Below are 13,772 nucleotides of genomic sequence, written 5' to 3'. Positions count from 1 at the left end.
ATCCCTTTAAGTCCACACATTTTGAAAAATATTCATAAAATTTCACGTTTACACGTCACTTTAGAAAGAAAGGGTGAGCATTTCTATTAATTGTCCATGAAATGATGCGCTCTGAGGAGGTTTGAGTGATCTCTCCGGTCTCACTACTATACTGTTATCCTTTCAGCCGGAGCAACAGAGGAAGCTCATGAGAAGAAAACAGGAGTTATGAGTTATACGAGTTAACCGAAGTGCATGTGTTTTATGACATATGTGGATGCATTAGTCCGGTATCTATTAACAAAGGCACAGGGAAGACACAGATAAAACATTAAAACAAATAAATACACATTATTATCCTCATATATGATTTTTCTACATTCTTCAAGCAGTCTCTGGTATTTTCCATAAACATAATGTGTATGGTTCGCATAAGTAGCATTTCTGCCTCATACGGTGATCAGAATCCCCATCGGATCGCAAGGAAGTTATTTCAAATGCTCGCTGGTGTCTGAAAGTGAGTTTTGAACTGAAAAATTTTAAAATGTTAAAAATGTTGAAGTTATCTGGTAAGATAATAACATGTGAAATGTTAGCAGTGATGCTGACCGTCTCCTGACTCAGTTAAACTGTTCGTAACCACTCCTCAAGCCCCAGTTGGCCCGCTTTGAACCAAGGTATTCGGGCAGGTCAAAAACCCCTGGCCGTTGGCCCAGAAATAAAGATACCTTGACCTTGAGAGGAAGCCCTGAAAGTGACGGAGGAAACGCGACTGGCCCTGGCACACACGCACTAGCACACGTGTTTTCGGCCCGACAGTGAGAACACGGCGTGTGAAACCTGCAGGGTTTGAATGTGCTCTGCCTCACCATTGCCCTCGAGCCGCCACAGCCTCGTTCCTCACCAGCCTCTTTCTGTCATCCAGACACACAGCGAGAGCTTTCAGCACTCTGGCACGGAACGGCAGGACCTGAACAGACAACAACACTATAAACGACAGTCAAATCTGTGACTTTAAAAGTCAACGTGATTTATTCTCGTTCTCATTGTGCATAAATCATCTGAGCATGTTATTCAGAAGAAGAAATTATTTACACATTGCAGCCATAACTTTTCTCAGGGCTACAAATTAAGTGCAATTTAACAACATGTTGTTTTTTCTTCAGGAGAAAAGCTTAATTGTTTGGGATCAGTCTGAGATTAAGACTTTTTATTCAACAAAGATTCATTAAATTAATCGAAAGTGTCAGTAAAGGCATTTATATAATGTAATAAAAGATTTCCATTTCAAATAAATGCTGTTCTTTTGAGCTTTCTATTCGTCAAAGAATCCTGAAAAAATAAGAGATGACAAAAATATGAAGCAGCACAACCGTTTTCAACATTAATAATAATCAGAAATGTTTCTTGAGCAGCAAAACAGCATATTTTAAACTAACAATATTTCACAATATTATCGTTTTTACTGTATTTTGATCAAATTAATGTAGCCTTGATGAGCAGAAGAGACCCCAAACATATGAATGGTGTGTGTGTATATGTGTGTGTGTGTGTGTGTGTGTGTATATATATGTATATATGTGTATATGTATGTATATATGTGTATATGTATGTATATATGTGTATATGTATGTATGTATGCATGTATGTATATATATATATATATATATATATATATATATATATATATATATATATATATATAAAATTATTTTATATATAGTATTATATTTTGATCTCCAATTTTTTTTAAATTGTGATTTCAAGGGCTGAAAAATAATTAAACATATATATATATATATATATATATATATATATATATATATATATATATATATATATAATTTAATCACAATTTTTTAAATTGTGATTTCAAGGGCTGAAAAATAATTAAATTATATATATATATATAATTTAATTTAATTATTTTTCAGCCCTTGAAATCACAATTTAAAAAAAGATTTGGAGATCAAAATATAATATAATAGTTTTTAATGATTAATATATTTTTTTAATTAAGTCGAATAAAACGCTCAGCATCAATTAGCCCTAAAAACGTCTTCTCTTACCACATGTTCAGGCAGGCGAGAGAGAGCATGAATGCAGCGGATCGATGCAATTCTCACTTTCTGTCAGAGTGAAGATAAAGTCAAAATTAGGCAACCGCTGTCAACAGATCGACTAGAGTCACATGTGACTGCTCAGAGCACTGTTCTGCGGTGTACCATGTGAGGGCTGGAGGTGAGGGCCAGCATGCGTGAGAACAGCGCCTCCAGCTGGTTCCTGAGGGCCTCCGGGGGCTCCAGCAGCACCGGCTGCATGCAGGACAGGGTGGAGAACTGGACCTCTCGATCGGGACACGACAGCGCCTCCAGCAGGAGCGGCAGCAGCTGCAGAGAACAGCACAGGACACACTCGACACACTGCGTAACACTCCACACGTCTGAAAACACAGCGAACTCAACTCACTGCAGGAAGCTCTGAGAGCTGCACTTCTCTGGGAAGGTTGTTGACGATGTGTGACAGCGCTTTCAAATAACAAGACTTCTTCTCTGTGGAGCAACAGAAATGATTTACACAACCGGTCAAACGGTTTTTTTACAACTTCTTTGAACCATAAAACCGCAATATTGTGAAATATTATTCCAATGTAAAACAGCTGTTTTCTATGTGAATATATAGTAAAGTGTAATTTATTCCTGTGATCAAAGCATCATTACTCCAGTCTTCAGTGTCACATGATCCTTCAGAAATCATCCTAAAATAATTGTATTCAATTATTAATCATGGTTCTTCTTATCTAATTCTTTTCAACATTGATAATAATCAGAAAAGTTTCTTGAACAGAAAATCATCATATTAGAATGATTTCTGAAGGATCATGTGACACTGAAGACTGGAGTAATGATGCTGATAATTCAGCTTTGATCATAGGAATAAATTACATTTCAAAATATATTACAAATAGAAAACAGTTATTTTAGATTGAAATAATATTTCACAATATTACTGTTTTTTTTTATCAAATAATTGCAGCCTTGCTGAGCATCAGAAACTCGACGAAATGTTGAGTGGTATTTGTAGATGCAAAGCAAGCGAAGTGATTCCGTCCTATCGGTGGTTAAGACAGGAAGTGGTAATGGAGGTACCCTGCTCTGCTGAGTTGAAGCCTTCAACAAGTTTGCTTGAGTTTTCAGCAAAAAAGCGTTGTCTGTACATGATGCGCACGTCGGCGTGGCAGCTGCGATTGAGCACATCTGGAGAGTCGCTCATGAGGACGCAGAAGCCATCGGCCGCCTGAGATCCTAACTCCGGGTCACTCAACAGAGCAAAGAGCTGAAAGCAGAGGACAGAGAGAGACCACTCAAACACTGAGCCTCGGAAAATGACTGGGGTTAGAAAAAAAAAACCTACCTTGTCAGTCAGGGCTGTTGATAGCGGATGGTAACGTAACAGGAGAGCTTTGGCCACCTATACAAAAGAAAAAGGTGGAAACTCAGTGCATCAAACAAGCACGTTTAAAGGGGTGGTTGAATATGACTTCACGTTTCTAACTTTAGTTAGTGTGTAATGTTGCTGTTTGAGCATAAACAACATCTGCAAAGTTACGACGCTCAAAGTTCAAAGCAAAGGGAGATAATTGCTTTTAAAGAAATCGCTTTTTAGGGACTACAACAAACGGCTGGTAGAGACTACAATGAGCTTCTTCACGGCTTAGTGACCCTAACCCTAAAATGTACATAAACCCCGCCCCCGGAACACAATTTATAGATTATAATGACAGAATATGCTAATCAATGACTAGATGATAGTTAACTCCACATCAGCTAATACATAAAGCTCTGTGCCGGGAGCAGCAGCTCATTTGCATTTAAAGGGACAGACACAAAAACGGCATGTTTTTGCTCACCCTCAAAAAGTGACAATTTTAACATGCTATAAAAAATATCTGTGGGGTATTTTGAGCTAAAACTTCACATACACACTCTGGGGACATCAGAGACTTTTTACATCTTGTGAAAAGGGCATTATAGCCCTTTAAAGAGGTGGTTCAGAATTTTGGACATCGGACCTCATTTACATGTTAGCCTGTGTGTTATTTATCAGTGGAGACAGTTTTCAAAAATTTTCACCCAGTCCTTCCAGTTACATAGTTCGCCGGTGCTAGGCTAGCGCGAGTCAACGGTATCTGTTAGCCTGCCATTAAAAACAGGTTTACCCACTCCAGAGTGCACGAAAAGCAAATAAATTCTAACGCCAGACTACCGATGTTAATGTCTGTTGAGAGAATAATGTTAGAAATCAAACTACTCTTGCATCTCAATTAGACATGTGCCGGTATTCGGTAATGCGATAAATCGCGGTAATGAATAAGCACGATATTGTTATCGCGGGCACTTCAAAATACCGTGAAAAATAATAGATCAGAATTTATGTTTATAGAACGCGCATTAGCTTATTTTCCATCAACCGCTTAAAAAAACAGCTGCGTATATGCTGCGCGAAACACGTGCGCGCTCTGATGTAAACAATCCCCACATGTAGAAGCACTGTGTGCATGCGGCGCAGTGCGCACTCTAGTCTAATGTAAACAATACTCACATGGAGAAGAAGCATGGCGGAAGGAGGAACGCTGCCGACGATTCATCCCCCTTCTAAAAGCAGGGCTGCCAACTCTACGCATTCAGCGTGAGATTCACGCAATTTACACTTTTCACACGCTCTCACGCCACACATCCATTTTCTCACGCAGAGAATAACCGCGGAGCAAAGAGGACTGACAGACTAGACAGAGCAGGTTACTTTTGATATGAAAAAAATGATCAGCTATCAGGTTCTGTCCATTTTATTACGAAATTCAGACAATAAATACCGTTTTGGTGCTTGTAAATGTGACGTGACCGATCGCTGTAGCGCCTCAGTTCAAGTAAACCGATCATCTGTTACTTTTTATTTAAAGATACAGTACAACTTACCGAAAGGTATTTATGCCTCAAATAATATCGATCAATCAGTGTTTTTCAACCACGGAAAGAGGTAAATAAAACTGCAGGTGAACAATTATGTCACAGAACGTTACCTCAGGAAAGCCATTTAATGACCAACACGTTAGTTGACTAGAAAAAAATAGCTATAGGAGTATTTTGCTAAATATGTGCACTATATTACATTTGTATTATATTTTTACTTGTGTCATAATTGTTATTATAATGAAAACCAAATTATATTTAATTTAATTGGTTAATTTTTAACCTTTAATAATACCAGCTGATAGGGCTCTCTGTATGTTTACAGCATTATGTGAGATGTATTTTTTCTTGAGAAAAATTAACATGTAGGCTATCTACTGTAGCCTACCTAATATTTATCCAAAGAGTCAATATTGAATCAAGATTGAAATCAAATCCCAAGAATTGAATTGAAATCGTGAAAATTGTGTAAAATTCTGTTTAGTTACCAAATGTTTTGACAATCACAATTACACCTATTGTGATTCAAGTTGTTGTTTTTTCTACATCCCCCCAATCCATCCGTTTCTTTTGAGCAATTAAAATATCGTGATAATACCGTATACCGTGATAAAAGCTCAATCAATTAATCGCAGCATGAAAATTTGATACCGGCACATGCCTAATCTCAATGATCGCATTACATTTACAGGAACTATTTTCTCAGCAGCGGCGGAATTTTACTTTGCTCCGGTTAGTAGTACTGCGCCGAATAGTAAACGCAGAACAGAAGCGCACTACAGTCGGGACGTCTAGCTAGCTATATGTAGCTATACATTTTCTGCACTGGCACCACCGGTCTCCTGATGTTCTGTCCCGGTTCTCTACGGCATCTCCAGCTGCTGTTGTCTCTACAGACAGAGATCTGTGTTCGTGTTTGTCTGTGTATTCCGGCTCATACATGTAAGTTACGGTTCGTTGAATAACACACATTCCTCGCCTGCATCGTCTCCAAAGTCCAGAACATTGCCATGGCTTTCAAACGTGGCCATAGTCCTATGTCTTGTTGATTTCTTCGTGAAATATACTCTGCTTCTGCTGTAGTGACGAGTGTCAGTGGCAGGTAAATACCATGGTAAATACATTTGCGTGATTGTCATGTGGACCGGTTCTCTCGGTTGCCTAGGTAACTTAATATCACTCCGCCGCTGCTGTAGATGTGCTAATAAATACAGGGAACAAAGTATAACTATTGCAATGCGATGAAAGGGTAGTTTGATTTTTAACATTATTCTCTCAACAGACATTTACATCGGTAGTCTGGCGTTATAATTTATTTGCTTTTGGTGTACTGTGGAGTGGGTAAAGCTGTTTTTAATGGCAGGCTAGCAGATACCGTTGACTCGCGCTAGCCTAGCACCGGCGAACTGCAACTGAAAGGACTGGGTGAAAATTTTTGAAAACTGTCTCCACTGATAAATAACACACAGGCTAACTTGGAAATGAGGTCCGATGTCCAAAATTCTGAACCACCTCTTTAAGCTTTTGTTTGCCATATTTGATGTGCTCTACATGCATGTGTGTTGATCAGCGTTTATGTGCATAAAATCCTGCATTTAATCTGTTCAGAACAGTGGAACAATGGAAGACAGACAGTTCAGAAATTAAAAAACTGGATACTCTCTTGATTTGGTCATTACCCAGAGCAGCAGTGTGAAGACTTGTGTTCGCCGGGAAGAGGAACCGTTCTCCAGCTCTACACTAATCCTCTTCAACACTCTCTCCAGCACTGCGTCAAGAGCTTCACCTGAACACACACACACACAGCATACGTGAAATGCAGATCAGGTAAATCAACTCCAGAGCTCAAATAACCCACTCATTATTCCACTGACCTACATTGATAGAAAAGAGGCAGTGGTTCCCAAAGCTTTTGTAGAGATAAATATATTAAAGCCTCTCTCTATATAAAGACTCTCTCAGACATGACCTTGCAAGCAAAATCCTGTAGGATTTATTTGAAACATTTTAATTAATACAGTGCGACAAGCTCTCAACTTCAACAGGCTTTTCTTTGTTTTTGTGATGTGCAAGTGGCGTCTTAACTTGTCTAGCTTCATACCATCAAAAGCTAATATTTTGAGGCATGCAACACTGTGCTGTGCTCTCTCTTCATTACCCACCATTGGCTAGGGCGAGGCATGCCTTATATATTCTTGTCTTAAGGCTGTCTATTCTTTTAATGCACTTTTAATATCAAGCACGCTTAGCAACAGTGGATTGCATTTTACAAAACTCACTTATTCGACTGATTTGGATGTTTGGCTCAGGGAGGAACAAAAGTGCACAGATTTACCTTGATTCTCTTTTTTTCAATAGTTAGAAGCCAAAATCAAAATCGAAAATCAATTATGATTAATTACACAGCCCTAGGTCATCAGTGCATGTGATATAGGAAGAAGACAAAGCCATCGTGTGTGTACCTGCCGGCCTCTTGTTGACCAATCCAGCGAAGCATTTCGCTGCAAACGTGTAGGAGAACAGGTGTGAACACGTACAGATCAGATCTTCCAACTGGACCAGAAGCCTGTCAATCTCAGGGATATCCACCTGTTGTGGAATTGATGAAATTAAAATCTTTTACAATAGCTACAACATCTGACATGAATAGCTCCATATATGGTGCTTCTTATGCTCAAACTGCATTAAAAATATTAATTTTGGTTCAGCCAATGTACGAATGCATCCCAAAGTGCAAGTGTCAGTTTCCATGAGAACCGCAGCTTCCCAAACTTATAATGAGAATCAATTATCCTGTGGTTTTCCATCTAAAATAAAGCTTTTCTGGATGTCTGAAAATTAAAGAGATAGTTTACCCAAAAATGAAGATACGGTAACAGTTTAGTTTAGGTCCAATTCTCACTATTAACTAGTTGCTTATTAGCATGCATATTACTAGGATATTGGCTGATTATTAGTACTTATAAAGCACATATGAATGACCATATTCCACATCCCTTAATCACCCAATACCTAAACTTAACAACTACCTTACTAACTATTAATAAACAGTAATTAGAAGTTTATTGAGGCAAAAGTCTTAGTTAATAGTGAGAATTGGACCCTAAACTATAGTGCGATTTACTCATTTACTCGCCCTCAAACTGTTCCAAACCTGTATGCATTTATTTCTTCTGTTGAATACAAAAGAAGATATTTTAAAGAATATGGTTACGCAAAACATTGATGGAAAAAATACTTCAATGGGGTCCATCAACTTTTTGGTACCAACATTCTTCAAAATATCTTTTTTTGTGTTCAGCAGAAGAAAGAAACTCATACAGGTTTGGATCACCTTCAGGGTGAGTAAATGATGACAGGATTTACATTTTTAGGAGAACTATCCCTTTAAGACAGCCAGAAATATTAGGATTGCAATTTTACAGTTTGTATTTTTAAATAAAAATATAATAATAATAATAATTATTATTATTATTATTATTATTATTATTAATATTATTTATATTATTATTATTATAGTCATATTTAGAAACAACCATACATATTATTGTTATTTTATTATGTTCATTGTTATTATATTTTTTGTATATACTAGAATTTTTTTATTTACAGTGAAATTTTACAATAAAAATATAAAATATAATGTAAATAACAATTACTATTATTATTGTTTTTATATCCTATATATTAGTCATTGCTTACAATCATTAAACAAAAATGACCAAATTGTGCAGCCCTGCACAACAAACTTTTAGATTTTTTTAAATGAAGTTGCATTTTAAAAAGTAATTGTGATTTATTTTTATTTTTATCAGAAAAGAGAATAGTGCAGCCCTACAATAACGAGCTCTGTAGAAAACACTGTACTAAATGAATATTCTGATGAGAGTGAGATAAGAGTTTAACTTACGCTGCGTGGAAGAGAGCAAACACAGGCCATCAGCAGACACACCAACTGAGACGGCCCCCGAGACTCTGCCTGGCTCTGTGGGAGAAGCAGCACACACACACAAACCCTAGAATCATCCACAAACACTTGCTGAATTATGAGAGAACGTTGAGTAGATACTGATGATCCGAGAGAGACATTAGACCACCATTCACAATTCTCCCAGAACAGAATCTCTTATTGAAGTCAAGCTCAGTTAATCTGGACTGGCAAATGTAACCCTGACTATTGAGTGTGATTGATCTTGTCACACACCTGGAGCAACTGGATTTGGGAAGGGAAGGCATTCTCTGGCAGAAAGGACACATCTCCATCCAGGAACAGAGAAACAGCCTGTGCCGCCATGCGGGACGCTGATCTGTAAGAAATAAAGAAGACTTGTATTCGTAAATGTGCATATTTTTTAATTAGGGCTGGGTTATTATCATAAATGACTAATCTATTTTAATCTATCTTCATTTTGATTAAAGGTGCAGTATGTCACTTTTTGACTGTACTAAAGCACAAAAATACTAGGGATGTCCCGATCCGATCCACGGCATCGGTATCGTGCCGATACTGGCCCAAAACGCTAGATCGGATATCGGAGGGGAGAAAAAAAATTATCCGATACCTATGATCCAATACCCATTAGCAGCTAGGAGTGGAACGGTACGTATTCGTACTGAACGTACGTTCGGTGCATGGATTTACACAGAGAATACACGGTATAAAAATAAATAAATCTCGCGTGCACATTAATTAATGTAATACGGAACTAACGTTACTGTTAGATACGCGCATATGCGGGTTCTTTAGGGACACCTAATCTGTAGCCCGCCTTAGCTCTGAACGCGCGTCTATATCGCTTCAAACGCTCACTTTATCATTATACGCTTTGGACGCGCGAATGGATTCAAACTGTTCAAGCATCGAACTAGACGCGATAGACGCAAATTTGACGCTCTATTCGCGTTTGGTGTGGACGCAGCAAAATGAACAGGCTGCGATGTCAAGATTGCAATGCTGGAGTGTGTGTGTCAGAGAGAGAGAGAGGTACGGGCGCGATCGAACAGTGGAAACATAAAAACATACTCCGTCATTTTCATACAGGACATCATTAAAACTGCAAAAAGTGTTTAGCCTACTTATATTTGTGTAAAACACAACATTGTGCTTTTGTCAAACTGTCAACTCTTGTCAAACTGTAACTGTCACCCAACCAAAATCACACACACACACACACACACACACACACACACGCACACACACACGCTGTTTAAAAGCAAAAATTATCTCATCTTTTGGACATTCATCATTGCATTGGTTTTCATTTCTTGTCCTAAAACAGAGCAATAATCTGTTTATTTTAAGTTACACATTCTACATTGAATAAAAAATAAAATCAAATGTGTTTTTAAAAGTAATATTATTTTATACAGAAATAAATTATTTATAATTCAGATGAGAATAAAGTTAAGGTTAATTAAAATTTTAAGGAAACAAATATATTTATCTGAAATATAGCAAATTAATTTTAAATTCATTCAGGTTACCAAACATATCTCAAGGTCTTTTGAATAAAGGCTGGCAGTCTTTCATTATCAACTGTTGTTGTGGACTATATACTGGAGAAGTATTTGTTCTCCATTTGAGTGAGATGTTTTTATGTGGCTAATTGAGCAAAGTGCTTCCATTATATTTTATTATTATTAGTATTAGTTCAAGAATAAAATAAAAATATCGGATTGATATCGGTATCGGCAAATAGCCAAAGCTGCGGCATCGGTATCGGTATCGGAAGTGAAAAAGTGGTATCGGGACATCCCTAAAAAATACCATAATAGGTTTGCAGATATTTAGGAAACATTCTAAGTTCACATACTTGTTTCTCCGATAAACAATGCTAAACAATGTCCGTTTTTGTTTTGGTCTGCGCTTGAACGGACAAAACAAACAAAATGATGCCAAAATGCCCGTTTTGTCGAGTACCCTCGCAAGTACAGTCTTAAATGAGTTAAACAAAGTCTTAAATGTAGTAGAGTTGTGAGAAAATGGGATGTGTGTTAGATCCGCATCATATGCCTCAGATCTTAAAGCAAAAACAACGAAAACAATAACTTTTTGTGTATTTTGACAGGGCAAGTAAAAATCTGGACCGGTCTGACTGGGCAAATAGAAAATATTGAGGCCTGATATATTGAAGGGCAGGTAAATGTGACATTTATTATAATGGGTTTATGTGACAATTGTGTTCAACTTTATTTCAAGGTGTCGTTGTTACACTGTAATTGTACATTTAAGTACGAAATAATAATAATAAACTACATGTACTTACTATAGTGTTAGAATTAGGATTTGGTTGATGGTTAGTTGCATGTAATTAAGCATAATTTATAGTTATTACTATAGTAACTACATGTAACAATGACACTGTAAAAATAAAGTGTTACCGAAGATTGTTTTAAGTTCACTTAATACACAAGTTGTTTATATGTGAAATTATTACAATATAAAAATACATTAAAAATGTTAAATGTTAGGTGCGATTGAATTACAGAAAAACGTGAGAGTAATTAGTTAATTTTTTTTTAATCGACTGGCAGCACTAATTCAAATGAATCAATAACGTAATTGGTATAGACTCAAAAAGCTTGTAATCAGAATCAAAATGAATCTTGATTAAGGGTGTCACGATTTCAATTTTAAATCGAAATCGATCGAAATTAATGCTCAATCTCGATTATCGAATCAAAAAAGGGAATCGTTGATGCTGTCACGCCCCCATGTCACGTCAGCTCGGCTTGCCAAGCGAAAGGAAAAAAAAACCACACGTGTTGAAGTGCTGCCAACTCTCACGCATTCACCGTGAGACACACGCAATTGACACTTTTCACATGCTCTCACGCACAGAAAAATCACGAAGCAAAGAGGACACGGAGACCGACAGACTAGAGCAGGTTACTTTATGATATAAAAAAATCTCAGCTCTCAGATTCTGTCAAATTTATTACGAAATTCAAACAATAAATACCGTTTTGGCGCTTGTAAATGTTACGTGACAGATCCCTAGCGCACGTGAAGATGCGATGATCGATCTCTAGCTAATAGTAAAAAAAAAACAGAACAATGTTGAAAGATACATTAGTAGGCTACAACTTACCGAAATGTATATTCCTCATACATAATATCGATCAATCAGTGTTTTTCATCAGCGTGAAGAGGTCAATAAAACAGCTGGAGAACAATTATGTCACATTTACCTCAGGAAAGCCATTTAATGACCATAATATAGGCTTATAGCACGTAGTTGGCAAGAAAAAAATAGCTATAGAGAGTATTTTGCTAAATATGTGTTCTATATTACATATTATATTTTTTACTTATATCATTAAATAAAGTTGTTATTATAATAAAAAAACGCATTATATTTAATTATTTTTAACCTTAAATAATAGCCTACAACCAGCTGATAGGCTCTCTGTATGTTTACAGCATTAGGTGAGGTTTTTTTTTAATTTTTTTTTTAGACAAATTAAGCCTATCTTGTGTAGCCTACCTAATATTTATCCAAATGAGTCAATATTAAATCAAATCACAATAATTGAATTGAACTGAAATAATAAAAAAGTGTAGCTTAATTGTACCATGTAAACATTGTAACATGCAATTGCGATGCAATTTTTTTACAATCAAACAAATCGAGAATCGAATCGAACCGTGACTTTAGAATCGAAAATGTAATCGAATCGAGGATTTGGAGAATCGTGACACCCTTAATCTTGATTCTTGAAATTGCCAGTATACATCTGAAAGTCACATCAGTCACATAATATAATATATAATTGTGGCTCACTCTGATTGTAACGCAGCACAGGCCGTGCTGATGACCGGAACTAAAGCAGAAAGAACGGCTTCATCTGTGAGTGGACTACTGTGACCTGTTGAACAAACCCACAGTTACATCTACAAATAGCACAAACACTAACACACACCAGAAAAATCATGACAAACACACACCAGAAAATCATGACAAACACTGACCCGAGTCTCTACTCTGCAGCGCAGCCTGTAACGCCAGTCCTAGAAGTCGTGGAATGATGTTGCTATGAAAGAATCGTCCGATCTCCTCAGTGTCACGTGCGTGCGCTGCTATCCGCTGCAGACTGATGCATACAGCGCTCACCTCCTCCACGGAGAAACTGCAGCTCCCTGAAAGATGAACAACATGTCTCTGCATTACATCAGTATATTAGGTACTGTTTTTCACTGTAAAGCTGCTTTGAAACAATCTGTATTGCATAAAATGCTATATAAACAAAGGACTTGACTTTGTATCAGAATCAAATAATCAATCCATAAAGTACAAGAAACTGTGAGATACTGCCAAGTGTATTGACCAATCAGTAAACAGAACAGGAACAACCAGATTTATAATATTTATTACAGTGTTCCCCAGTAATTACCACTAAATCTGTTCCGACAGAATAATAATGAACCGAAAATATTTTTATACTTAATATTATACCAGAAGATCTCTAACATTTTGTTTTGCACTTTTGCTTTAGTATGGTATTTGTCAATCAAACTAAGTGTGATATGGCTTCGTGCACTTAAATCACAAAAGGCTGTGATATCATATTATTAATATATAGGGCCCTATTTTAACGATCTAAGCACATGGTCTAAAGCGCACGGCGCAAGTTCACTTAGGGCGTGTCGGAATCCACTTTTGCTAGTTTAACGACGGGAAAAATGGTCAGCGCTCCCGGCGCATGGTCTAAAAGGGTTGTCCCTATTCTCTTAATGAGTAATGGGTGTGTTTTGTGATTTACATGCATTAAACCAATCAGAGTCTCATCTCCCATTCCCTTTAAATGCCAGTTGCGCCCGCG

The 13,772-nt window shown here is 37.1% G+C and overlaps 1 protein-coding gene across 2 annotated transcripts in view; it reads right to left on the bottom strand.

Annotated features, from left to right (window-relative positions):
• The window catches only part of mms19 (MMS19 homolog, cytosolic iron-sulfur assembly component), a 31,829-nt gene that overhangs the window by 1,962 nt on the left and 16,095 nt on the right, over window positions 1-13,772 (bottom strand). For both annotated transcript variants that reach the window (XM_079851980.1, XM_079851981.1), the window contains exons 19-30: window positions 12,922-13,089; window positions 12,734-12,818; window positions 9,154-9,256; window positions 8,860-8,934; window positions 7,412-7,538; window positions 6,629-6,735; window positions 3,394-3,450; window positions 3,129-3,315; window positions 2,449-2,531; window positions 2,205-2,369; window positions 2,049-2,108; window positions 849-949 (exon numbers count right to left, since the gene is read on the bottom strand). In XM_079851980.1, coding sequence (XP_079708106.1) covers window positions 849-949; window positions 2,049-2,108; window positions 2,205-2,369; window positions 2,449-2,531; window positions 3,129-3,315; window positions 3,394-3,450; window positions 6,629-6,735; window positions 7,412-7,538; window positions 8,860-8,934; window positions 9,154-9,256; window positions 12,734-12,818; window positions 12,922-13,089 — 1,318 coding nt within the window. The remainder of the gene's footprint in view (window positions 1-848; window positions 950-2,048; window positions 2,109-2,204; window positions 2,370-2,448; window positions 2,532-3,128; window positions 3,316-3,393; window positions 3,451-6,628; window positions 6,736-7,411; window positions 7,539-8,859; window positions 8,935-9,153; window positions 9,257-12,733; window positions 12,819-12,921; window positions 13,090-13,772) is intronic.

Source organism: Squalius cephalus, assembly GCF_949319135.1.
Source record: "Squalius cephalus genome assembly, chromosome: 19".
NCBI classification, from domain to species: Eukaryota; Metazoa; Chordata; class Actinopteri; order Cypriniformes; family Leuciscidae; genus Squalius; species Squalius cephalus.
Note: the sequence above shows the minus strand (reverse complement) of the source record. Positions and strands in the feature narration are given on the sequence as shown.